The sequence below is a fragment of the Moesziomyces antarcticus genome (assembly GCF_000747765.1).
Source record: "Moesziomyces antarcticus DNA, scaffold: scaffold_v10001, strain JCM 10317, whole genome shotgun sequence".
Taxonomy (NCBI): Eukaryota; Fungi; Basidiomycota; class Ustilaginomycetes; order Ustilaginales; family Ustilaginaceae; genus Moesziomyces; species Moesziomyces antarcticus.
The window spans coordinates 441,462-466,339 of record NW_014639009.1 but is presented as its reverse complement, the minus strand read 5'-3'; the positions used below and the strand labels follow the sequence as shown (position 1 = coordinate 466,339).

Sequence of the window (24,878 nt, the reverse complement as noted above, 5' to 3'; positions counted from 1 at the left end):
CCCTTGGCTGCCGCGTGTGTGTCTAGGTTTGGCCTGAGCGAGGCGCCCAGCCCGAGGCGAGGGCTTGTTGGATAGCGACGTCGAGGCGCTCTTGAAAGACGTCGACGTCCTGAGCATCGGGGTCGAGAGGAGTGCGAGTTCGTCCCACAAAGCACCAGTTTTTGGTGCTTGGAATGCGCAGTGGCTCCAGTTCCACATGCCAACCAAAGTGCTGATGGACATGCGAAATGTACGCAAGATACTGCTCGTTGCGCGGTACAACTCCACGCAGCAGTAGTGGGAAATCCCTCGTGCCGTCCAAGGCAAAGTAGCAGCAGGGCAAGTTGATGAATCCGCGGCAGCCGTAGTGTGTCGCCAGCACGGGAAGCCACGGCGTCAACTCATCAGCGTGGTTGCCGATCAGAAATGCGCCTTGCCAACCGTCGCTCGGCGGGGGCGTGCCAACAAGGTCGGCGGGATTGAACGTCCATTCGTGCAGCTCTGCGCCATCGTTCCTGTACTGCGTCCAGCTCTTTCTAGCGCGCAGATCCAACCCTACACCTTTGAACCCCTCGCGGCTAAGGATGTAGGTGAGCAAGCCATTGCCACATCCGACATCGACGAACTTTACCCCGCGCTTCCACTCCTCTTTCCCATCGGCGGGTTGGTCGGATGCGTACAGCTGCTGCCACAGCGCAATGAGGAAGGCGGCGATTCCCATCTCCTCAAACACGTGCTTGGTCGGGTCGGTCGCCTCGGCCCAGGTCGCAATGAGGTGCGAGGCATAGCGCGACTTGAGCTCCAGATACGTGTCCTGGTACAGCGTGCGTGCGACGATCTGGTCGTGGTGCACGCGCTTCTGGTAGCTGTGCAGCTCGCCCCACGTGTGCATATGCAGCGTGGTGAGCAGCGACAGCCCCACGCGCGACAGCCGATGCGTCGGCCCAAACTCTGGCTCGGCACCCGAGGCAGAGAAGGGAACGAGGGAGATGCCGAGCTCGCCGTAAACAACAGCTTCAGAATCGTCCGAGGTGGGCATGCAGCAAAAGTGGAAGGCCAATGCGCGTACTTTGGGGTGGTAGAACGGCACATACGCCTCGTGCGGTGGAGGAGCGCCGATGACCGCTGGTTGTACTGTGGGCGGGACAGCCAATTTGGGGTGACCCTCCACACCCACCAGAGGCGTGTACACCACAAGAGCCTCTTCGATGTTGTCGACGTCGTTGTGGCCATCACCATGCGCTTGATCTTCTCCATCGTGTTGATTCGATGCCATGCCTGCAGCTCGGTAGCGGTAGTAGAGGGAGCAGTCCTGCTCCATGCGCCAATCGAGGTTCGGCCGGCGCGGGAGCAGTGCCCTACGCACTGTCCACTGCTTCATCCAGCCACCGGTTGCCTCCTTCTCGCTACTTTCGGAAGTAGACGTGTCTGCGAGGATGTCGGCTCGAAGGATGTTGCTCGAGTTGCGCTCGGGATGCCGTATCAGGCTCTGCATCACGCTGCGCCAGCACCGAAGCGGCGCATACGCCGGCGCTGTAACCACCGACACCCACCTATCGTCCGCCTCTCCATCCTGAGTTGCTGGCAGACCGGCAAGCGAAAAGGGCAAGCTCGATGCATCGGCTTGCGAGTTGCGAGGTGGCGTGCGTTCCGTCGCCGAGGGATAGGCGGGGACGAGTTTGGGCCGCGGAGGCAGCTGCTGGTGCTGCACCGTCGTGCGCTTCAGCCCTGCACCACCGTTGATTTTCGATCGTGGTGTAGTTGCATCCTTGCTGCACTCGGCGTGGCTGTCCATGTCTTGCTGGTCTCCCGCCTTGTGGGGATGGTGGACATGCAGAGGGTGCGGAACAAAGTCAGTTTGCGGCGACTTTCTTCCTTTGGACCCTGAGCTTGGGGTAGCGGATCGGGATCGATCGGGATGGCCAAAAATTCTCCACTTGACGCCGACGTTCCATCGCTTCCTCGATCGGTTCTGACTACCATCTCGCTCTCTGACATCCGTACGCTTCACAATGTTCGGTGGTGCTCCCAGTCAGCCTTCGCCCGCAGAGGCAGCCGCCGCCCGCCTCCAGGCACGCAACACCCTCAAGCAGTTTGCAGTCTACGCTGCCGGTCTCTGGTCCGGTAAGTTCTGAAGTTGCCCTCGTCACTTGCATAGCTTCGCCAGGTCGACAAAAGGTGTCCTGATGCACGCGAATGGACAGGCTGACTGACACTGCGGCTCTTGATAACTCGCAGCTCCCGTCGCTCTGTACTACCTCAACGAGCTGCTTGGTCGCCACATCGCCTAAAGTGTTTCTTCAGCCTGGAAAGCATCGATCTAGTCGCAGTCAACTCTCGAATCAAAGCTCGCTCGATCGATAAGTTCGTAGCACATAGCGATTCCCTCTTCTCACATCTGACAAATTCGACCGCGATGTACTCATAAAAGTCACGATCACGACTCCGTTCGTGCCACAGCCTCGTCGACACCACGCGCCACTTGCAGCCGGACTTGAAAAGAATAGCGAAACCATATCATAGCATTTGAAAGCATCTGCTTGGTACATATGAAACACGCGAGGGAAACACGCCTACTCGTCATCCTCGTCCTGGTCGTCAGCCTGGTTCTTGCGGGCGATCTCGTCGACGAACTGCTTGGCCTTGGCCAGCACGGCATTCTGGCTCTTGGCGTCTCCGTGGGTCTTTTCGTACTCGAGCCACTTCTTGAGCAGGCTCTTGCCCTTCTTGGCGGTGAGCTTGAGCGTGAGTGTGCGCTCGAAGAGGTTGCGCACCTGGATCTGGTTGTCGTCCAGTCGCGACTCCTGGTCGAGGTACTGCCACCACAGATCCAGGCGCTTCGGGTACGAATCCACCAGACCCTCAAAGATCGTTCGGCCGCGCTCGGCGTCGCCGAGCTTGAACTCGTTGATCGCAAAGCGCGTGATGGTGCTCGTGTGGTCGCGCTTGTCGAGCGCCTGCATGGCACGCGGCAGAAGCGCACGAGCCGCGTCAGCTTGGCCAGTACGCAGCAGGTAGCGCGCATACTCGATCCAGAAATCCGGCGTCGTCGAGTACTTTGCCTTGGCCTTGACGAACATCTCTTCGGCCACGTCGTTCTTGTCGGCGGCCTCGAGGATGTTGACCATCTTGAGGTACATGGTGAATCCATCGTTGGCCTGCACAGCCTCCTTGAACGTCGCCTCGAGCGTCTCGTCCGAGCCGTACGTGTTCTCGAGGTTGAGCAGCGCAATCCACACGTTCATGCGCTCCTGCTCCTCGCGGTAGTTGATCACCTTGAGTGCGCGACGTGCGATCTCGCGCGCCTTGTCCACGTCCGAAAGCTGCAGCGCAAACGACATGAACTGGATCCACAGGAACGAGCTGTTGGGAGAGCCCAGCAGAAGGCGCTCAAAATCGCTCGACGACTCGGGCGCCTTGGTCGCAAGGTCCGCAGTCAGGTCCTCCTCGAGCGCAGCGCCCTTGCGCGAATTGCGCGCCTTGGCCTTCTCCTTCTTAAGCGCGGCCGCTTTAGATTCGGAGTCAGAGTCAGAGTCCGAGTCAGAGTCTGACGAATCCAGCTCGTCCGCTGCGTCATCGTCACCAGCTCCTGCGGACCACGAGAAGCCACCCGAGAGGGCAAGCGAAGGAACCTTGGACGTCTTGGACTTGGAAGGCGCAGCATCCGCCTCAGAATCACTGTCCTCGTCCATCTCGATGACATCAGCTTCGTCGTCGTCTTCGCTATCGCTCGCGTCGTCCTCGGCATCAGAGCCGATGTCGGCGACATCGTCTTCGTCCATCTCCTCCTCCTCGTCTTCATCGTCCTCGTCCTCGTCGCTGCTGTCTTCGAAGTCAGCCGCGTCAAAGTACGAGGGCTTGAGGGCGAAGCTGATCTTCCTCTTCTCCTCGTTGATCCTGAGCACGATGGCGCGCACCTTGTCGCCCACACGGAACGCCTTGAGCGCCTCGTCGGCCTTGCCATCGCTGAGCTCGTTCATGTGCGCCAGACCCGACACGTTGGTGCCCTCGATCTGGACAAAGACGCCAAAGTCGATGATGTTCTTGATGAAGCCCTTGACCTTGTCGCCGGCCTTGAAGTCGTTGAGGCGCTTGGGACGCTTCGTGCCGTCGGCCTCGGCGCGCTCCTGTGCGCGCTCGGCACGCGGCTTGATGCTACCAGGCGTGCTCTTGAGCGACATCTCGATTTCGTTCTGGTTGGCGTTGACGTCCATGATCGTTCCGCTGACCACCTGGCCGACGGTGAAGCGCTTCTTCCAGTCGCGCACAAACTCGTCGAACAGCTCACGCACCTGGACGCGCGCATCGAGCTTGCGGCCCAGCGAGACGAAGACGCCGACGTTGGTGATCGCCTTGACGAAGCCGCGCACCTTCTGGCCCTTGGTCAGCTCGGTGATCGCCGTGATCTCAGCATCGGTCACCTCGGCGTCCGAGGGCGAGATGCGCGAGGCACGCGTCGAGACCACGCCGCTCTTGCCGTTGGCCTTGAGCGACACCACGAAGCAGTCGACATTGTCTCCGGGCGAAGGAAGCGAGACGCCGCTGGTGTAGTCGTCGGCAAGATCAGTGATGTGCAGCGTGGCGCGCGTGGCGGTGCCGAGCGCAACGACACAGTCGAGGTACTTTTCGTTCTTCTGGATGACGCGACCCTTGACCACGGCGCCCTGCTCGACCTGCGCAGACGTGGAAGAAGAACCGTTGGCATCGCGAGCGGTCTTGCTCGACCTGACCTTGTCTGCCACAATGACGAGGCCCTTTTCGGGGTTCTTGACCGAGACGACGAGGTTGTCGATCTCCTGGTCCTCCTCGAGACTCTCGAGGAGCTGCTCGGCGGAAGTGCCCCTCATGGCAGCCAGCACGGACAGGGAGAGCAGCGCACGCACGCCCGACGGCACAAGCGAAAGCACCACCACCTCCTTGTGCACCGCAGCGACCTTGCCAACCACCTTCTCGCCGACCTCGACGGCATCCACGTTGAGCTTGGCCAGGAACTCGGGCGAAGCCTGCTTGATGCTGCCCACGAGCCTCTGGTTCTCGTAGTCGACCTCGGTGATGCGCATCTTGACTACCTTGCCCTCGGTGAAGCTGGCCTTGACGTCCTCGAACGAGGCCTCGCTCGCCTCCCTACCGGGGATGAGGGCCTTGAGGCCGCCAAAAAGGTTGACGATGATCGAGTTGACCTGGACGCGGAACACAGTGGCATGGGTGACGACACCGACGCGCGCATCCTGCATGGATCCGACGATGGGCAGGTCCGACTTGACAAGCGACTTTTTGCACGTGAGCACGATGCGGTTGCGGCTGGGGTCGACGTCGAGCACACGTGCCTTGACCTGAAGGCCCGGCTTGAATCGCTTCTCGGGCTGGGTGAGCTTGACGTCGGCAAAGTGGTTTGCGAAGACGACGCCGTCGACGTGGCCCTGGAGCTGAAGGAAGATGGCGTTGGGCAGGCCGAGCTTGATGATGGTAGCGTTGACCACCTCGCCGACCTCAACTTCCGAGACGCGCATGAACTTGCGCTCGAGCACGGACGCCTTGAGCGAGAGCTGTAGAGTGCGGTCGGTGGGCGAGTGGCCGACGACACGAGCCTTGTGCTCGGTGCCCTTGCAGAACGGCCCGCTAGACGGCGGCAGTGCAACGACATGGTCGTCCGAGACCTGAGAAATGTGAACGAAGCCGCGCAGATCGGTGCCTTGAACCGAGACGATGAGGCCCCAGTCGGTGACGGTCTGCACGACGGTCACCTTGATGGGGGTGCCGATGGGGTATGCGTGCTGAAGGAGCTGCTGATCCTTGGCGACGGGTGCCTGGAGCGAGAGCACCTGAGGAGCGAGCGAAAGACCAAACTTGCGCTCGTGTTCCGGGTTCTCTCCCTGCAGCGCTGCCGAGGGAGGGCTGAGCAGGTCCCAGAGGACACGAGCGACGTGCTTGGAGCCCTCCTTGTATACGTCTGGAATGTCCTTGCCCTCGGGCAGCTCAGGAAGGTGGAATCGGTCGATGGTTGCGTCGAACATGCCGAAGAGCTTGACGTTGAGGCCGGTGGGGAGCGCGGCAGTGACGAGAACCTTGGTGAGGGTGCCGGGGAGGACGGCGGTGATGCTGGGGACGTGCTTGATAGGGGTGGTGGAGACGGCCTTGGGGTCGAGCGTAGCCTCGAAGCTGCGCTTGTTCTCGGGAACCTTGGTGATCTTGGCGAAAACAACGCTGCCAACCTGAAGGGATTTTCCGCTCTTGCCGGCATGGAAGCTCTCTGGCAGCTTGGCGGCGTCGGCGAAGGAGACGAATCCGCGGAACTCGCCGATACCGCTGTCGAGAATGTAGCCGTGGTCCTCCACACTCGCGATGGTGGCCGAGAGAGTGGCACCGGCGTCCAGGTCGGAGACGGCCACGCCAGCGTTGACGAGCTGGGGAGCGAGCGAGAGCTCGACACGGCGAGACTCCTTTTCATATTCACCGCCCTCGCGCGTGGCGCGGCCCCTTGCGACGTCTCCACCGCGGACCTGAACCACGCTGGCGACGAGCCACTGACCGACGTGGAAGAGGTCACGCAGCTCGGGCACCTTCTTGGAGCGCTTGTTAGAGGAGCTGGCGGCGTCGTCATCGTCATCGTCGCTGTCGCTGTCTGCGTTCATGCTCTCGTCGTCGTCATCGGACTCTTCGGCCGCAGCATCGGCAGCGGCCTGCAAGCGTTGTGTGAATTGAGGGCTGATCTGGGTGACGGGGATGTGGCCGAGGAGCTGGTTTGGCAACGAGACGACAACGGCGAGCGGATGGACGGCGAGCACGGAGCAGAGAAGCTTGGAGCCGGGGACGAGACGCTTGTAGTTGATGTGCTCGATGCGGATGTGGTCCTTCTTTTCGGACTGTGATGCGGAAGCAGAAGCGGCTGCGGCGGTGGTGGAAGTACGCTTCTTCTTTGCGTCGTTGCGCTTTTCTCGGTTGTACTTCTGCTTGTTCTTCTTGCGCTTGGCCTCTGCCTGCTCGTCCTTTGCGTCCTTGAAGAGGAGCTCGTTGGCGGCGGACTCGGAGCGCGCCTCGCGCTTTGCCTCGCGGAACTCGAGCGCGGTGAGACCGGAACTGCCGCCACGAGGGAAGTCGACCTCTTGAGCTGACAGGAGCGACGAGGAGGGTGCGGAGGTCGCGGCGGGAGCGGATGAAGCACTCTTTGACTTTTTTGTGTGGCTCGACTTGGAGGAGCTGGCGGCGGCGGAGGATGCCGGCGCATCCTCTGCAGGACGAGACCGCTTGATTCCAGGCATGGTGTAGGAGTCGGCCTGAGTCTCAAGTGGTGATGAGCGTGGTGATTCAAGAAGAAGAAGAGGCCTTGTCTGGTCGGAATGAATCGTTGGCCTCAGCGAGCCACCCTCAAACTTCCAAGGCTGGGCTTCGCAAAAAAAAGTGTTGCGCAGCGACAGGCGGAAAAGGCAAAAAAACGCACGAAATTTTTGGTTTGCCGCCCTTCGCTCGACCCTTTTTTTCCCAAGACCGCCAGGCTTCCCGGGAGACGGGAGAGGATTTTCTAAATCAAAATGTCTACTTGAACGACATAACATTGGTTTGAATTTTTCAGCGGTTCGGCAGATTGATCATCTCGAAGGAAGGACGTTCCGAAACCAATGACGGAGTAGCGGCTTCAGAACTCGGACCTACCGGGTGTCTGGCGCAGTGTTACACCGTTTCTGATGGGGCAAAGGCTTCGGACCCAAGGGCCGAATGCGTGGAAGATGTCAGGGAGAACACATGGCGCTCCCCCACGTCCATGCGGTCAATGGTTGCTTACTTAGACGGAAGCTCGGCCGCGAGGTTTGATAGGAGATAGGACCGTGAGGTGCTGCAGGGGCTGCACGGCTGTACCGTGACTAGACTGGTGTGTTGAGCGGCAGACTGGCGTCCGGCTATTGCTCGCTCGAGTGGCGGGCTGCCGTCTACTCCAGCCGACTGTGCCGTCGGTCGATGCATGGAAGAAGGTGTTGGGACTCGGTGAGGGCATCAGGGCGCGCCGAAATTCGCCGGGAAATTCGCCTATCAAAAGCCGGCGAGTGCAACAAAGGCGAATGAGCTCACGCCGGCACACGCTGGCTTGCATTACCGCGTTACTGTATCATATTCGACCTTGGCCCCACACATCACCTCCTCATCTGCTGCCACCACCACCACCTTGCTTCAACATGATTCCGTCCAATGGCGCCGTCGACGAGAGGTCGGCACTGCTCGCCTCTCACAAGCACAACAACACATCGTCGAGCTATCGGTCAACCTCCGACAACCGAGACAATGACGGCATCGACTCGTCGTCGCGGTCTTCGTCACCCACAGAGGACGGCAATGGAGGCGAAGAGGATCACGTCAAGGTCATGCCGCCGTTGAGCAAGCTTGCACCACTGCTCACGGCGCTGTGGGTGCCCGTGTTCGTGGCGAGCATGGACGGCACGGTCACCGCCACACTCATCTCGAGCATCAGCAGCTCCTTCAACGCGTCCGAGCAGGCGCAGTGGCTCGGATCCGCCTACCTCCTCTCGGTCGCCTGCTTCACCCCGCTCTACGGACGCATGGCAGACATCATCGGACGAAAGAACTGCATGTACACCGCCCTCACCTTCTTCACCACCGGCACCTTGCTCTGCGGTCTCTCCACTTCGATGAATATGCTCATCTTTGCGCGTGCCCTCGCAGGCATGGGTGGCGGCGGACTCACCACCACCACCAGCATTGTGCTCTCCGACCTCGTCCCGCTCAAACAGCGCGGCTTGCTCCAGGGTCTCACGAATATCGTGTTCGGACTCGGTTCTGGTCTTGGAGGACCTATCGGCGGCTGGATGAACGACACGCTCGGATGGCGACGCGCTTTCCTCATCCAGATCCCGCTGCTGCTGACGGACTACGTGCTCGCGTTCGTATTTGTCAACGTCAAGACGCCCAATTCGCTTGCACACCAGTCCAAGTGGGACAAGCTCAAGTCGATCGACTTTTTCGGCGCCTTTTCGCTCGTGCTCGGTCTGTCCAGCACGCTCATCGCGCTCAGTCTGATGAGCGCCAACGATCTGGCCATCTCGCACCCAGCGGTCTGGGGAGGCTTCCTTGTTGGGCTTGCCAGCATTGTCTTCTTCTTCTACGCCGAGGCTCGCATCGCTCGCAACCCGATCCTGCCGCTGCGCCTCATCACCCAGCGCTCGGGTGCTGCGGTGGCATTTGCCAACTTCTGCCTGTCGATCGTGTCGTTCGGCACGCTCTACCACTTTCCGCTCTTCTTCCAGGCGGTCAAGCTGGAAACGCCCTCGCTGGCGGGTCTGCATCTGATCCCCAACAGCGTGGCGCTCAGCGTTGGCTCGGTGCTGGCGGGCATTGTGATGCGCAACTCGGGCAGGTACTATACGTACAACCTGGTCAACTCGATGCTCATCACTGTCTCCATCGTCTGCTTTGCGCTCATGAGCCAGCAGAGCTCCGAGGCTTTCACCTACATCTCGATCATCCCGCACGGATTCGGAACGGCGGGCGTCTTAACGTGCACGCTCATCGCACTCATCAACTCGGTGCCGCGCTCGGACGTTGCCGTGGCCACCAGCATGTCGTACATGGCGCGCAACACGGGTCAGATCCTCGGCGTCTCCGGAGGCGGCACGCTCTTCCAGGCTCTGCTCAAACGACAACTGCGACAGAGGATTACAGGCAAGGATGCCGACAGGATCATCTCCGAGATCAGACACAAGACCTCGATCGTCCCAGAGCTACCCAAGGAGCTCCAAAAGGCTGCCGTCGAGTCGTACGCATATGCGCTCCGCTGGGTGTTCATCGGCATTGCCCTCGTCAGCGTCGGCACCGTCATCGGCTGCGCCTTTATCGAGGATAGGGAGCTGCCCTCGTACGAGAACGCCAAGCCTGCGTCCGATGACGATGAGCAGAACGGGTCCAGCTCGTGAAAATTGGGCTGATAGTCACTTTCTTTTTCAGACTGGCAATGCATAGATGACTGCGACAATCGTGTGACCGATACAAGAGCGGTACAGGATCGTAGACAGTTGCATCTGGGGTTCCTGAGAAATGGGTATTGAGGGCCGCCGCGTCTGACGGTGGAGAATTGTGATTGCCGGCGCGTAAAGCAGCTCGTAGTCTGTGCTTCGCGACGGAAAGTGTTACTTTTAGTCCCGCACCTTTTTGCTCCTCCGCGCTTTGCATCCCGCCACCAAGCATTCCTTCCGTACCCGCAGACACCGGCCAACGAGCGCCCATCTTGAGAAGGCATACGCTATGGAGGTCCACGCAGTCGCCAGTACCAGCCACTCGGCACCAGAGCCGCGCCCATCCTCGCCATCGCGCAAAAAGCGTCCGCGCCGCATCTATGACGTTGACGGTGAGTCTCCTCGTCTTCTTCAGTGCTCTTGCATCCCACACCGCTGACATCTGCGACCTCTTCTGATTATTTCATCGGTAGACCGCAGCACCAAGGTCGACGTTGGCTCGACGCCGGGAACCTCATGGACGCTATCGTCGTACAAGCCGGGCTCAGGGGTAGCCGAGCTTCGGTCTGCGGACCTTACCAAGCTGTGGCAGTCGGACGGCAACCAGCCGCACCTGATCAACATCCAGTTCGCACGGCGCACGTGCGTCACACACGTCTCCATCTTTCTCGACGTCAAGCAGGACGACTCGTACACGCCCACCAAGATCGCCATCAAGGCGGGCACCAACTACCACGACCTGACGCCCGTTCGACAGCGCACCTTCGACACACCCCAGGGATGGAAGCACTTCAGCATGACACCCGGCACTGTAGACGCTGCTAGTGAGGAGGAGGACGAGGAGCACGGCGAGGCGGATGATGGCGAGAACGACCAGACCCTTGGGGATGGGGAGGAGGGAGGGTCGGATGAAGAGGGCGAGCAGGATGGTATACGCGTGTGGCTGCTGCAAGTGTGCATTCTCGCAAACCATCTCAATGGCAAAGACACGCACATTCGCAGGATCGTCGTGTTTGGTCCCAAGACAAACCCAACATCGTCCACGGGGACGGGAGCGGCTGGCACTCTGAAACGAACCCGCGACGTCAGTCTTGATGCCACCGCGAACTCACGCTCAAAGTCTCGAACTGCTGTCGGGAACAACGGCTCTGACGTTACGCTTGCGCAGCTGTTGGCACTGCAAACCCAAGCGGATGCGCAAGGCGCGGAAGAGGCCGCCAATGCAGATGCGACTTCCACGCCACCCCGCAGATCCGCCCTCAATCTCTTTGGCAGTGTCCGCTGAGGCCAAAGCCCCATCGCAATCAACCATATCCTGACGCCGTCGACGTCCGTACTGAATGACGTTTCCAAGCCAGCGCACGTGTTTGAATAAGTTGTGTCATTCCAACAGTCTTACGAGCGAGTGGTGTTGATTGACACTTTTGGAGTAGATGTACTGATACACGGGCACTTCCCTAAAGGCCGGCCTCTACGACGGCGCCTGCAGCACGCTCGTTGCCGACCCTGCGGACGTACGTGGACGAGACGATGTTGAAGGCCTCAAAGTAGCGTTCCATGCAGCGGGTGAGGCACGTCTGCTCCTTGCCCGACAGGCTCGATCCAGGTGCCGGGATGCACTTGGCGTAGCACTTTTCGGTCGCCTTGGTGATGAGCTGCTGTGCATTCGCCATTGCGAGCTCCGACGAACTGCTCGTCCAAAACAAAAGCCATTGATCAGCACTTGACTCGCGGAGAAGCATGTGGATCTGCTTCGGTCGGTTTGCGCAACTTACACCTGCTGCTTGATGGCTTCCTTGCGCTCAGCCGAGGTGGCCGAGCTCGCACCAGCGCCAGTGGCAGACTTGCCTGTTAACGAGCTGAGATCCATAATGTGTGTGTGTTTGTCGAAGATGGTTTGGGTCGAAGATGTGGAGAAGGAGGGATGGAAGCGTTCCGCACCAGCAGAGCCAGTCAGACGAGAGGATTCTTGAGCACCCACGATTATGTCACGCTGACTTGCTGCTTTGTTCCTCCACTTTTGGCGATGTTGGGCAAAAATTAATTTTCCGATCGAGGAGAAGAAACGTGCCTCCTCGGCGACCTCTGTGTTTGTAAGCGATGCACTGCAAAGCCGCATTTTTTGCTCGCTCGCTGCCCCCATTTGTGCCCGATTTCCGCCGAGCTGAGCCGAGCTGTTGTGGACCCCTTTATCCCTGCCGGCTTTGCAATCCACCTTCATCCACCACTCAACCCACCTTAGAGCGCCAGCCGACTCGCTTTATCCATAGGTCAGGCGCGACAGGAGCTGCAATTCGACCTCGAGCGTTTCAGGACGGATCCATCGGCGACTAATCTTGGCGTTACACGACCGAGTTCCGGCTATCTTTCCAAGGGCGATAGGGACATAGCAACCGCCTGCCTGGGGTTGCGAAAAGCATGGTGCTGGCCACAGCGCGCGCTCTGAAACCGTTCAGTGCAGCAGCGGCGGCATCGACGGCGAGGGCAGCGGCCGCGTCGACAATATCGACCGCCGCAATGGCGCCCATGCCGTCGTCGTCGTCGACGTACACCATCCGTGCCGTGGCGGCGTTTGCGCGCAATCTGCTGCGCTTCGGCTGTCGTAACGTCACGGTGCGTGGACTGGATCGTTTCCTGGCGCAGCTGCACTCGGCTGAGCGCACGGCATCGTCGCGCGGGCTGCTGACGTACTGCAACCACATCTCGGTGCTCGACGAGCCGACGATCTGGGGCACTCTGCCGGCCTCTACCTTCCGCGACCCACGCACGGTGCGTTGGACGCTTGGCGCGAGCGACATCATGTTCACCAAACCCATGCTTGCGCGCTTCTTCCGAAACGGCCAGTGCATCGAGACCCACCGAGGCGGCGGGATCTATCAAAAGGCGATCGACGAGGCGATCAGCAAGCTCAACACTGCCAATTGGGTGCATCTGTTTCCCGAGGGATATGTGAATGTCAGCACGAGCTCGCGATTGCGCCGGTTCAAGTGGGGGATCGCAAGGATGCTGCTCGAGGCCGAAAGGTTGCCGACCGTCGTGCCGATTTGGATCACGGGGTTCGATCGGATGATGCCCGAGCCAAGGGCAAAGCCAAAGTGGCTGCCGCGCTTTGGCAATGATGTGTCGATCACATTCGGCGAGCCTGTGACCGACCAGCTCGCGCCGGTGGTGGAGGCGATACGAGCCACCAACGACATTGCACCCCAGCATCTGCTGCCGGAAGAGCTGCGATTTGATCCGGCGTCGATCAAGCATGCGGATCCAGACGCTGTGATTGCCGATCGATCGGTGCCAACCCAGCTGGCGACCGAGTGGAATACAGCTTCGCTCTTCCAGCGCCCGCTCAGGGCGGGTGACGACTCGCGCCTGGCACTTGCACGCTCGCAGCTCGCCGCCCTGCTCCGATACCACCTCGGCCTTGTAGCTGTCCAGCAACGCACGGCCGACGCGTATCCCAACCCGCAAGAAGACGCAACGCTCGTACACACTGAATCGCTCAACCCGCAAAAGCAACATGCGCAGAACAACGTGCTGCGTGACGGTCAGCGCAAAAAGACTGGCGTCTAACAAAACCTCCTTTGCACCAACATGAACTCTGTATACCCTCCCTTTTTAATCATTACGCTGTTATAGAGACGTTAGAGCTTGAATACGTCTTGCTGTTTGAGGCCGAGATGGGCGAGGGTGCCACTCAGAGCGCCCTGGCTCTGGCCGTCGCGCGACTTGGGTCCTGCCAGCGCAGTGACCATTCCGTCGGGCCCACAGACGAGCACGAGCGTGCGCGACGCCGGCGTGGGTGCGAGGGTTCGGCGCAGGTGATCCTGCGTGATCCTCGACTCAAACACGGGGATCGTCGTCGATGCGCCATCCGCACCGAGTAGCAGCTTGGCATCCAGACTCGAGCCACTGCCGAAGAACGGAAGCCAGCTTCTGCGCTTGGCGGCTTGCGTCTGCAGCTGCCCGAGCGCTGCTGTCGTGGAGTTGGTCGAGGGCAGGCGTTCGGCGAAGAGACTGACGCCGACTTTGTCCGGATTCCGACTGGCCAGCGCATGCAGCTGGGGCACGAGCAAGGCGTTGTCCAGGTCCGGCATGGCGTACAGCACCTCGACGCGCGGTGATGCGGCGTACGGCGAAGCAGGCCTGTTCGGGTGTCCAAACAGATTGGTGAGCAGTTGGTAGGCAGGCGTCACACCTGTGCCGCCCACAAGCATCACGATCCGATCCGGCAGCTGCGGTGCCGAGTCGCGCTCGAACGACCACGTATCTACGGGCCCGCGCACTTCGAGCTGCGGTATGCTCGCGTCCGGCACCGCGCGGTGCAAGAACCGACCCAGCTCTCCATCCGGATAGCGCTTGACCAGCAAGTCGAGCGAGTCCTTTTCTGCTCTCGTCGCGCCTTGCATCGCCAGCGACGCAGTGCCGGGCAGCGAGTCGTACACCGGCGTATACGCGCGCTCGATCACCAGGCTCGGCTCCTTGATGTACACGCTCCTAATCCTCAGCCTCTGCGCCAGATCATCCTCCCCGCCCCTGCTGTTCGCCAACACCGACGCGGGCAGGGCGATCTTCAACAGCTTGTGGTTCGACGTCGTCTTGGCGTCGGGGTAGAAGCTCGATGCCGCGAGTGCCAAGGGGTGGTGCGTGTGCGGCTCGAGCTTGCCGGGGATCGAGTTGGACGTGCGCGACGAGCCCGGAGAGGTGCCAGAAAGCTTAGCATAGCGCTCGAGGAGTTTAGGCATAACAGCAATGATGACGGCCGAGGCGAGTAGGATGTGTGGTATGCTGGGCCCCACGTGCTTTGGCGGCGGAGACGACGAGGACGACGAGGATCCCGAAGAGGAAGAGGCAAAGCGTCGCGGGCGGCCGGCGTGGGGTAGGCGCGGAGCAAGGTTGTGTGGAGCATGAGTAGAGGCGCGTGCTGAGCGCACTCCACGAATCGTGAGCCGTGCTGAAGCGAACAGGTTTTGCATGGTGGAGAAGTACCAGCGCCCGCAGATAGGGAAGAGATGATGGAAGCAGTGTCAATCTCCTGCGTGTGGAGGCTTCGCAGCTTGAGGAAAGGACGAGCCGCCTTACCTGACACTGGGCGAAGCTTTATGAATGTTAAGTTGAAAGCTCGCCCACGTGGGGAAGCGGCTGCAGGGTCGAATCAGCCTCGCAGTCGCCGTTGTTCCCCGTGAACGCCGCATCCCCAGTCCGAGTCTAGAGCTCATCACCTTCCTCCTCCACCACCACCACCGCCACCACCACCAACAAGCTTTCTTCGCCGGCTCCAGAACAGACCAGCGCAAGATGCGACACCGCCTGCTGGCGGCCGTGCTGCTGCTCTGCTCGCTCACCTTCTCGCTCGCTCTCTACCTGCGCTTCCGCTCGTACGACCTCGTCTCCGTCGGTCTCTGCCGCGTCGCACCGCTCTCCTCCTCCTGCTCCTCCGCCGCCATGCCCGTCTCCCCAGCCGAGCTCGACACGCATCGCGTACACACCGGCTTGCACGGAAGCAAGCGTGGGCGCATTTCGCTCAGCATCGGCTCGCTCAACATCCGCTACTCGCGCAACGCCGCGTACGACTCGACGCAGTCGATGCTTTCGTCCATCGAGAACCTCATCACCGCTGCGCGCAAGGGTGCAGGCCCCGCTTCGCAAAACGTCTTTTCGGAAGGCTCGCCGTATCTCATGCAACAGTACCACGGCGAACGCAGCTGGCTGCTTCGGGGGCCCAAGGTGGCCGACGTGGCGCTGTTCAACGACTGGGACCTGTTTGCTTTTCAGGAGGTGCTAGATGGGCAGCTCGGCAACCTTGTGCACTGGCTCGGCGACGAGTACGATCATGCCGGAGTCGGACGTGATGATGGAGACCGTGCGGGAGAGGCCGTACCCGTGTTCTGGAGGCGCGACACATTCGAGCGCGTCGGACAGGATCAAGGCGGAGTGGGCAAGGATGGCGTCGAGCACTTTTGGCTCTCGCCGACACCGAGCAAAGTGGGCAGTGTCGGGTGGGATGCTGCATTGACGCGCATGTGCACGCACGTCAGTCTGCGGCTGCGCGCCACGCACGAGATCATCCACGTCTTTTCCACCCACTACGACCATCAGGGAATCGTCGCGCGCGCAAAGTCGTCGGAACTCATCGTAGAGAGAGCTCGTCGTGCGTCGGCGTCCACACGTGCGTTCTATCAGGCCAATTCTCCCGCGCTGGCGTTGGAAGAGCCTCTAGTCGTGCTGATTGGTGATCTCAACAGCCCGCGCAATGAGGGCAGCTGGTCGACACTGGTTTCGGCCCACTATGGCATCCCCGCCAACTCGTCCGGCGCTTCCTTCCTCGACACCGCGCTGTCGGTACCCACCCGCTTCGCTTCTCCGCTGCTTACGGATAACGAGGATCCCCACCGGGCTGTCCTTGCTTCGGGCCGTAAGCTTCCTCCTTCGCCGGGGGATTCTGGCCGCGGAGGACTGCTCTCGGAGCCCGTCGGCCCGCTAAGAACGTTCACTGACTTCCAACCTTCGCCAAGGAACGCGATCGACGATCGAATCGACTTTGTCATGCTCCTCGACAACGCCGCTGTGGTCGACGAGACGCATCCACACACCCGGCTCGACCACTCACCGTCGCCTCCACCCCCAGGCGCAATTCGACGTTCCGAAGCTGGACAGAGTGACAAAGGCTCAAGATGGGCAATTCGAACGTTTGGTACGCTGCCAAACTGGAGCGAGGGCGATGCGGGGTTCCTCATCTCCGACCATCGTCCCATTACGGCGCGCATCCAACGATCCTTCCCCGCACCAGCATAGCCTCACTCAACCAATGGAAAACATGGACAACACAAACGCACGAGTTTGGCGAACAAAACTTAGAATGGCTAGAGTACAGTGGGAATCAAACGAGAACCGGCAGAACATGAGAAAGGAGAGGACCATGAGAATGAGACCGATGGGACCGGCGAGAGGAACGGAGGATAGCGAGTTCGTGGATGTGGGGAGCAACGCGGGTTGCCGCTGAATGCTGTACCCCTTGTACTACGCCCAGGCAATGGAGCGGCAGTCGGCGAAAGGAGCGCACGAACGACGGTCAGACGACAGACAACCCCGCATCCTCGCTGTACCACGACGAAAAAGTGGCAGGATCGGGTGCCGCCATGCTCTTCTTCGCCGCACACTCCCTCGTCGACAGACGAACTGGACCTCAAGTGGGGAAGATGAACGTGATCGCGATCGGGAAGTGGGGGTGGGATCAACAAACCGCTCACTTGTCCTTCTTGTCCTTCTTGTCCTTCTTCTTCTTCTCGGACTTGGGCGTCTCGCCCGCCGCCGCCGCCTCGGCCGCCTTGCGCTCCTTCTTCTCCTTCTTGCGCTTTTTCCTCTCCTCTTCGGTCTCGCCGTCGGTCGCCGCGCCGGGCGTCTCCTCGAGCTTCCTCTTCTTGCTCTCGTCGTCCTTCTTGGCGGGCGTGACGGGCTCGACCACCGCCGCCGCCGCCACCTTCTCCACATCCGAGGCTGCCGCTGCAGCTGCGGGGGCAGCGGCGGCATCCGAGTAGTCGACGTAGTCCTTCTGCCACTTGTCGGGCGTGACGCCGTTGATGGCCTTGCCGTGCTTGTCGAGCTTGCCCGTCTTGATCATGGCCTTCTTCTCCTGCGCCTTGGGGCCGAGACCCCAGCGGCGCGGGTAGGTGTCGCGCTCCATGATGCAGCGCTTGACCTTGGCGACGACGCCGTGGTCGCACGTGGAGAGGTCGACGGTGGACATCTGTGCGACGGCGAGCGCGATGGCCTCGCCCTTGGTGGTCATGAGCACCACCTCCTCGTGCACCTCAATGTCCTTCTCGTAGCGCAGCAGACCGGGGATCATGAGCTTGGCGCCGTAGCACACGGCGTTGACGGCCGAGTCCTTGACGACGATGCGCTTGTAGCCGGTGAGCAGCGACTCGAGCGGGCGGATGACGCGGCGGAGGTACGTCTCGTCGCGCTGGTTGTCGTAGAGCCACTGGGCGTCGAGCACGTCGTGCATGGTGACGATCGAGTCGTTCTCCGAGAGCGCACCCGAGCGCACACGACGCAGCTCCTGCATGTGGCCGCCGACGCCGAGGAGCAGGCCGAGGTGGACGCAGAGCGTTCGGATGTAGGTGCCGGCCTCGCAGCTCACCCAGAAGACGGCGAGGTGGCGGTCGTTGTCGAACTCGATGAGCTTGGACTCGTAGATGGTGCGGATACGCAGCTGACGCTTGACGGCCGAGATGAGGGGAGGACGCTGGAAGAGCGAGCCGGTGAGCGTCTCGATGGCGCGGGGCAGCTTCTTGGGGTCCTCGAGCTTGTCGTGGAGGCGGAGGACGGCGACGTACTCCTTACCGGCGCCCTGCTGCGACTTGACGAGACGGGTGGCACGGTCGATGCAGACGATGAGGCAGCCGGTAACCTTGGGGTCGAGGGTACCGCTGTGGCCGGTCTTCTCGACGCGGAGGATGCGGCGGAGCCAGGAGACGACCTCGTGCGAAGAAGGGTTGGAGGGCTTGTCGAGGTTGATCACACCCGACTTGACATAGCTCTGGAGATCACGCTTGAGCGGGGAGCAGCCGTGCGGGATGGGCGTGAAGTGGGAGCTTCGGACGAGCAGCTGGTCGTAGTTCTTGAGCAGCAGAGGCCAGTCGGCAGTGTTGAGCTTAGGGCCAGAGTTCTCGGGCTTGATCATGAAGTCGCCCTGCTCCTGGGCCTGGGCGACCGAGGTGCCGAGAGGAAGAGCCATGTTGGACCAGACAGTAAGGCGCAGAGGAGCCTTGAGGGTGTATGGTCGGGAGGGTTGGCTGGTTGGTATAGGTGCGGAGAGGTCGAAGGAGAGGGAGTGGTCAGTGACGAGACCGTTGAGCTTTGTTTCCGCCTCGTTTTTTTCGTTCTTTTGCATGCGCTGCGCTCCGCCGAATTGGCTTCATGGCCGGCGCCGCCCCTCTCACCTGCCTGAACCCGCATGCACCACAAAAATTCTTCCGCCTGTCGCGCGCTTTTTCCCAAAATCACAGATCTCGTCGAAGCCAGGCGGATCCGCGAGCTGGATGTGCTGACTACACATTTGGTCAGATATTTTGACTTCCAATTTTAACGTGGTCTAACAAAGTCGACCAGAGAAATGTGGCGGGATCGAAGACTCGAGGTCACGTGCTTGTCGAAGCAGAAACTGTAAAAAATTTAGGCGGCAGGGGAACGGCTTTCCGGCGTCGAAGCGGGACTTTCGAAGGTCGAAGGGGCTGGGCGAGCATCCGAGGCTGGATAGGGAGCGGGCATACTTGAGCACCTTCTCCCATCCCACACCACCTCGTCTCGCTTTGCTGATCTCCCAGTAGGCTTATCATTATCAACAATGGCTGTTACCAAGACCACCAAGGCTTCGGCCAAGCAGGGCAAGACCGCCCACAAGTTCTTCATCGACTTCTCCGGCCCCGCCAACGACGGTATCCTTGATGCCGCCGCTTTCGAGAAGTATCTGCACGACCGCATCAAGGTCGACGGCAAGGCCGGCAACCTGGGCGACAACGTCACCATCACCCGTGAGGGTAAGTATCTGTAAACAGGTGGGGCTAGGAATGGCGTTCCAAGAGCATGGCCAATATGCGCAGGGGCTAAGTTGCAGGGAAGACGATGGGTAGAAAGAAAAGGACGTCACAGCAATACTGCCTACCTCCCAACAGGAGGTGCTCAGCGAGTTGTCTCTTTCCTCAGATGCGTTGTTGTTCACAGCGGCTTTCCGGTGCACGTCCGGGAGCCTTTGTTGCGAGCGCACTTCTTTCTCTGATCCGGCTCTCTACATCTCAGCCTAGCTGTTGTTGCCTTGGCTTGGGCCGCTCTTCCACGGCCCCACCTTTCCCTTTCCGCCACTTCTGCTTCGTACAGAAGGTCGCATCGCGCACTCGAGTCGGAGATAGCTGACTCAAGCTTTCTCGTCCTCGATCCCGACCTCTGCGTTTGGTTTGCTCCTTTTTGCTGTTTTTGCCAACGTCTCGCGCATTCGCACGTTGCTTGATGCCCGGCTTTCACTTTCACCTTGACACTCATAGGTGAGGGCAAGATCTGGGTCAACACCAACGTTGCCTTCTCGAAGCGCTACCTCAAGTACCTGACCAAGAAGCACCTGCGCAAGCAGCAGCTGCGTGACTGGCTCCGCGTCGTCGCCACCTCCAAGCAGGGCTACGAGATCAAGTTCTTCAACGTCTCGTACGACCAGGAGGCTGAGGAGAACTAAGCGTTCTCATCGCAACCCCTTACCATGCCTTGGAAGGACGGTCGCCCTCGCTTGTGAGAGCGATGGCGTGTGCTCCGAAGCACCCATCTTGGCCGTGTCTAGTTCACTCTTTGATGTAGCCTGCGGGACTTGGAATCACTACCCCAAAAGCCAGGAAAACGGGAGCTTGACTTCCTGACCTAGCACCCTCCCATCTTTCGCTGTCTGTGTGTGTGATCCATCGGAGCCTGCGATGCCACCGTCGAGGCACGAGCATGTGAAGATCGGGAAGAGTTTCATTTGTTAGAGTGGCGCTCGAGTCTCCACGGAGCGGCTCACGTAAAGTCGCTTAGGCGCGAGTGCGCGGACCCTGGGCTGCAGGCGTGCATGACTTGAGCCTGGTCGTTGCGCGCAAGACGGATTTTCAGAACCGCGCTGATCTGCGTTGAAATTCAGCGCGGCGTTTTGACGGCCGAGGAGGCTGAGTGCCGCTCCGCACCTCCACCCGGCAGTTGCGCTGCCCTGTGCACGCTTGGCCCCACCAGCAGCCTGGAGGTCCCTCCTCTTCTTCCATATGCGCCCATTGCGAGAGCGCCCTTGACTCCATCTCATTGCATCAAAACTTGGCGACACGCCCGATTTCTGGAGCGACTCTTCTCTGAAACGGCGAGCGAGGCAGCGCACGCATCTCAACCGCTTGTCTATCGTTCGACGCTCACCGGCAACTGATTTCGGCATCTGCAGCCGCATGCCATAAAGGGCCGAGATCGCTCTTCCACCGTCCTCCTCGCCTTTTTACGCTAACAGAGCACAGCGAAGCATGGCTAGCACAGACAACTACCAGCGTCGAGCCGGCGCCCTCAGAGACGACAGCGAAGACCCTTCCACAAGCGACGAGGATCAATTTCTCTCGGAAGGTGAGGCCGCGATCTACCTCGACGGAGACGACGACGAGGAGGACGACGAATATGAAGACACGCTCCTCCAAGACGCGCTAGAGGAGATGGTGGCGCAAGCAGAGGCGCGAGACTCGTTCGGCAACCAGTTCGACGACTCGGAAGGCGATTCGGAATACGTTCCCTCCGACGACGACGGCTCCGTATATCAAGACCTCATTCAGGACGCAGGCGGGCTCGAGATCGAGATGGCCGACGACGATGACGAGGACGACGAGGGTGAAGACGACGCAGGACAAGACGATGGCGAATCCATCACCATCGACATTCGCGATCTTCTGCGCGCACATCTCGCCGCAAGCAACGAAGACGACGAAGGCGGCGATGCGGGGACGCTCAACACAAGAGCCGCCATCTCTCGCGCGCTCAACAGCATCGGCATCAGCGGCCTGCAGCGTCTGCTCGCCGCAGCCACGGGCGGCGTGGTCAACGAAGACGACGATGAGCTCGAGGACGAGGATGACGAGGATGAGGACAACTGGTACCACATGGCACGCTCCAAGCCAATGGCCGACTTCTGGGAGCCCATCGAAGAGCCCATGCGCTCAGGTCAGGAACTGTCGCTGAGCGGAGAATTCGGTCGTCAGCCCAAGCGCCCGCTCGACTCTGCACCTTCTGCGTTTGAGGAGAGTCGCAACCTGTCGGATCTGGTGCACCAGCGCAAATATGCGCGTCGGCGCATGCTCAAGCAGGACATGAGCGCGTTTGTGCCCAACACCAACGGCACCATCGTTGCCACGTACCCGGCGCGCGTGTACTGCGGACAGTACTCGCAGGACTCGTCGTTCTTCTACACGTGCACGCAGGATTTCCGCGTGCACATGTACGACACCACCGTCGCCGGGCCACGCAGCGTACAGGTGCACGACGACGGCCCGCGGCGCGTGCGCAACAGCTGGTTCTTCAGCTCCATGGGCACCACCCACTACACGTCGCTGCAGCAGACCAAGAGCATCCAGGGCCGACAGGGCAACTGGACCATCACCGACGCGCATCTCAGCCCGGACAACCAGTGGATGATCTACTCGAGCATCACGCCGTTCGTCCACCTCGTGCCCACCAAGCAGACGTTCGAGACCGGCGGCGGCACGCCCAGCGACAACCAGGTCATGCTCGATTTCTCCAATACGGATGATGACACAGGGGTAAGATGGCGCTCAGCGGTAAGATCCCCCGAGGCCATTGGCATGAGCATGGACTGCGAAGCTGACCCTTTTCAAACCTTGATCTCCCCTGTTGGCTGGGTGCTGTAGATCTGGTCGATTCGATTTTCGGGCGACTCGCGCGAGATCGTGGCGGGCGCGCACTTTGGCGACATCTACGTGTACGACATTGAAGCGCGGCGGCGTGTTCTGCGGGTCGAGGGCCACTCGGACGACGTGAACGCGGTAGCCTTTGCGGACGCAGCGTCGTCCAACGTGCTGATCTCTGGTTCGGACGACTCGTTTGTCAAGGTATGGGACCGACGCTCTCTGTCGGGCGGCAAACCGGCGGGCGTGTTGATGGGCCACACTGAGGGCGTGACATATGTGTCGCCCAAGGGCGATGGGCGGTACTGCATTTCGAACGGCAAGGATCAGTCGTGCAGGCTGTGGGATCTGCGCATGATGCACAGTTCGGCCAAGTTTGAGCGCATGACGCACCTCGACTACGGGCTGCGCAACTGGGACTATCGCAACATGTCGTATCGGCAGCCGCGCTACCAGGCGCATCCGCAGGACTGTTCCGTCATGACGTACCGCGGCCATGCGGTGCTCAAGACGCTCATCCGATGTCACTTCTCCCCCGCCGAGACGACGGGGCAAAAGTACATCTACTCGGGCAGTGCGGATGGCAAGATCCACATCTGGAATTTGGACGGCACAATTGCACAGGTGCTCGATCGGTCGCAGGTGCGCCCGTTGTATGCCGAAAAGGATCCGGCCAACCAGGTGCATGCCTACAAGGGACCCGGCACAGCCGATGACGACGACGAGTCCGAAGACGATGATTTGGACGTCTTCCGTCCTCCAGGGATTGCGTCGGATCCGTCAGCTCCACCGGTACCGTGGTTCAGGCGCAAGCATCCACGACGCCATGGGGCTGCATCCATCGAAGCCTCCAGCGGTGGAAGAGCGAGCAGGGTCGCAGGTCGAGGTCACAGAGGCACGGGTGGCGGCGCGGCATGCACCGTACGAGACGTAAGCTGGCATCCGCAGGAACCGAGTCTCATGAGCACCGCCTGGGACGGCGCCGAAGGCGAGTCCGGCAGCATCGCCAAACACGAACTCGCCGACTGGTCCAAACGCCACATGACCCTCGACGACATTCGCGAACAGAACCACCTCGAGGCCCTGGGTTAGCCCCCACACCCTCCATGCAATCTCATCATCCTCCCGTCGACGCACGTTCTCACCGAGCATCGCACAGCACGCGCAAAACACAGCATGGGCAAAGATAAGCGGTCTGATCTTGCGATGAGAGAGGAAAATTATTGCCGCGGGATTCCGATGCGGGAAAAGAGGGCGCGCGGATGCGGATCAGGGAGTGGACCAACCCGCAAGTTCGACGACAAAGCTGGCGGACAGACGGACAAACTGCATGAGGTGGTCAAAGCTGAACTCGGGGTGGTCAAAGGTGTCCTGGGTCGTGTGGATGCGCTTGAGGTTGCTGTTCTCAAACGTCGCCTCGATGGCAAACGCCGAGTCGGCGCCGATCTTGGTCCAGCTGGCATGGTCGCTTCCTGCATAGCCGAGCTTGGTCTCGGTGTATCCAATGTCGAGGTACTCGTCGACGAGCGAGCCGATGAACTTGGTGAGCGGGGCCGAGACAAAGTCCGAGACGAGGCCGACGGTTTCCTTGGTGCCCTGCTTGACGAAGGCGGTCATGTCCTGCTGCAGCATGGCGTGCACCTTGGTGGCCTGACGTTCGTACGACTGCGCCACCGCCTGCGAGCCGAGCAGGCCGCCCTCTTCGGCGCTGTACCAGTGCAGCTCCACATCCGTCTCGGGACGCCACTTGGACTCGAGCAGCACACGCAGCGCCTCGATGATCGTCACGGTGCCCGAGCCGTCGTCGTCCGCACCGGGGGCAGCAAAGAAGGGGAAGAGGTTGGTGGAGTCCTGGTGCGCACCCAGGATGGTCACGCCGCGCTCCTTGGTGAGCGTGGCGTTGGTGCCCTTGACGGAGAGCAGGATCGAGTTCTGGCCCCAGGCGTGCGGGAACTCGCGCACGCTCACGTAGTCGTACGACGCCACGAGCTCGGACACCGTCTTGAGCAGCCACGCCTGCGAGTCGCGACCCGTCGAGCTCTTGTAGTACCGCGTGTGGAAGCTGGTAAACTTGGCGAGATGCTTGCGCGGGCCGTCCTGGGAGATAAGCTTGAAGACCTTCTTGAGCGCCTTGTGATGTTGCAGCTTGCTGGGGAACTTGGAGTCGCTGCCGACCAGGCTGTTGGAGCCCTGCGCCTGCAGACGGGCTGCCGAGAGCTCGCCGAGCGTGGGCGTGTCGGTGAGGTCCATAAAGTGGACGCCGCGGTACCACAGCAGCTGTTTGCCGAACTCGGTGGTCCAGTACGGCTGCTGCTCGGGCGCCGTCTGGACGAGACGCGGAGTAAAGAGGTCCGAGAGCGAGCTGGTCAGCCCGCCGAAGAGCGAGCCAGCAAAACCGCCGGTGGAGACGACATCGTGGATGGGCAGAGCCGACGCGCCGAGCGTGGACGTGGACAGTGCCACCGCAACGGCGGCGATGGGAATGGTGAACTTCATCGTGAGTCTTGAGGAGATGGAGGTATGCTGGTGTTGC

At 60.7% G+C, this 24,878-nt stretch overlaps 12 protein-coding genes across 12 annotated transcripts; 6 read left to right on the top strand and 6 right to left on the bottom strand.

Moving 5' to 3' along the window:
- Positions 1–22: 22 nt before the first annotated feature.
- PAN0_001c0166 (DUF1613-domain-containing protein) lies at positions 23–1,774 on the bottom strand (the record flags this gene model as incomplete). Its single annotated transcript, XM_014803786.1, has 1 exon — positions 23–1,774. The coding sequence occupies one exon, from the start codon at positions 1,772–1,774 to the stop codon at positions 23–25; it is 1,752 nt and encodes a 583-aa protein (XP_014659272.1).
- A 778-nt stretch (positions 1,775–2,552) lies between these two features.
- On the bottom strand, positions 2,553–7,238 carry PAN0_001c0165 (u3 snoRNP-associated protein Rrp5; the record flags this gene model as incomplete). Its single annotated transcript, XM_014803785.1, has 1 exon — positions 2,553–7,238. The coding sequence occupies one exon, from the start codon at positions 7,236–7,238 to the stop codon at positions 2,553–2,555; it is 4,686 nt and encodes a 1,561-aa protein (XP_014659271.1).
- Positions 7,239–8,147: 909 nt separating this feature from the next.
- Positions 8,148–9,899, top strand: PAN0_001d0164 (vacuolar amino acid permease; the record flags this gene model as incomplete). The annotated part of the gene is made up of 1 exon (XM_014803784.1): positions 8,148–9,899. One exon carries the CDS (start codon positions 8,148–8,150, stop codon positions 9,897–9,899), a length of 1,752 nt encoding a protein of 583 aa, XP_014659270.1.
- Positions 9,900–10,227: 328 nt separating this feature from the next.
- PAN0_001d0163 (anaphase promoting complex subunit 10) lies at positions 10,228–11,223 on the top strand (the record flags this gene model as incomplete). Its single annotated transcript, XM_014803783.1, has 2 exons — positions 10,228–10,330; positions 10,412–11,223. 2 exons carry the CDS (start codon positions 10,228–10,230, stop codon positions 11,221–11,223), a joined length of 915 nt encoding a protein of 304 aa, XP_014659269.1.
- Positions 11,224–11,395: 172 nt separating this feature from the next.
- On the bottom strand, positions 11,396–11,808 carry PAN0_001c0162 (mitochondrial intermembrane space translocase subunit Tim; the record flags this gene model as incomplete). The annotated part of the gene is made up of 2 exons (XM_014803782.1): positions 11,396–11,627; positions 11,714–11,808. The coding sequence occupies 2 exons, from the start codon at positions 11,806–11,808 to the stop codon at positions 11,396–11,398; spliced, it is 327 nt and encodes a 108-aa protein (XP_014659268.1).
- Positions 11,809–12,356: 548 nt separating this feature from the next.
- Positions 12,357–13,505, top strand: PAN0_001d0161 (acyltransferase-domain-containing protein; the record flags this gene model as incomplete). The annotated part of the gene is made up of 1 exon (XM_014803781.1): positions 12,357–13,505. The coding sequence occupies one exon, from the start codon at positions 12,357–12,359 to the stop codon at positions 13,503–13,505; it is 1,149 nt and encodes a 382-aa protein (XP_014659267.1).
- Positions 13,506–13,576: 71 nt separating this feature from the next.
- Positions 13,577–14,908, bottom strand: PAN0_001c0160 (ferredoxin reductase-like protein; the record flags this gene model as incomplete). The annotated part of the gene is made up of 1 exon (XM_014803780.1): positions 13,577–14,908. One exon carries the CDS (start codon positions 14,906–14,908, stop codon positions 13,577–13,579), a length of 1,332 nt encoding a protein of 443 aa, XP_014659266.1.
- A 322-nt stretch (positions 14,909–15,230) lies between these two features.
- Positions 15,231–16,727, top strand: PAN0_001d0159 (endonuclease; the record flags this gene model as incomplete). The annotated part of the gene is made up of 1 exon (XM_014803779.1): positions 15,231–16,727. One exon carries the CDS (start codon positions 15,231–15,233, stop codon positions 16,725–16,727), a length of 1,497 nt encoding a protein of 498 aa, XP_014659265.1.
- A 451-nt stretch (positions 16,728–17,178) lies between these two features.
- Positions 17,179–18,828, bottom strand: PAN0_001c0158 (rRNA pseudouridine synthase; the record flags this gene model as incomplete). The annotated part of the gene is made up of 1 exon (XM_014803778.1): positions 17,179–18,828. One exon carries the CDS (start codon positions 18,826–18,828, stop codon positions 17,179–17,181), a length of 1,650 nt encoding a protein of 549 aa, XP_014659264.1.
- A 453-nt stretch (positions 18,829–19,281) lies between these two features.
- On the top strand, positions 19,282–20,160 carry PAN0_001d0157 (ribosomal protein L22e; the record flags this gene model as incomplete). The annotated part of the gene is made up of 2 exons (XM_014803777.1): positions 19,282–19,474; positions 19,976–20,160. The coding sequence occupies 2 exons, from the start codon at positions 19,282–19,284 to the stop codon at positions 20,158–20,160; spliced, it is 378 nt and encodes a 125-aa protein (XP_014659263.1).
- A 799-nt stretch (positions 20,161–20,959) lies between these two features.
- Positions 20,960–23,437, top strand: PAN0_001d0156 (WD40 repeat-like protein; the record flags this gene model as incomplete). The annotated part of the gene is made up of 2 exons (XM_014803776.1): positions 20,960–22,240; positions 22,349–23,437. 2 exons carry the CDS (start codon positions 20,960–20,962, stop codon positions 23,435–23,437), a joined length of 2,370 nt encoding a protein of 789 aa, XP_014659262.1.
- A 177-nt stretch (positions 23,438–23,614) lies between these two features.
- On the bottom strand, positions 23,615–24,841 carry PAN0_001c0155 (peptidase; the record flags this gene model as incomplete). Its single annotated transcript, XM_014803775.1, has 1 exon — positions 23,615–24,841. One exon carries the CDS (start codon positions 24,839–24,841, stop codon positions 23,615–23,617), a length of 1,227 nt encoding a protein of 408 aa, XP_014659261.1.
- Positions 24,842–24,878: the final 37 nt, after the last annotated feature.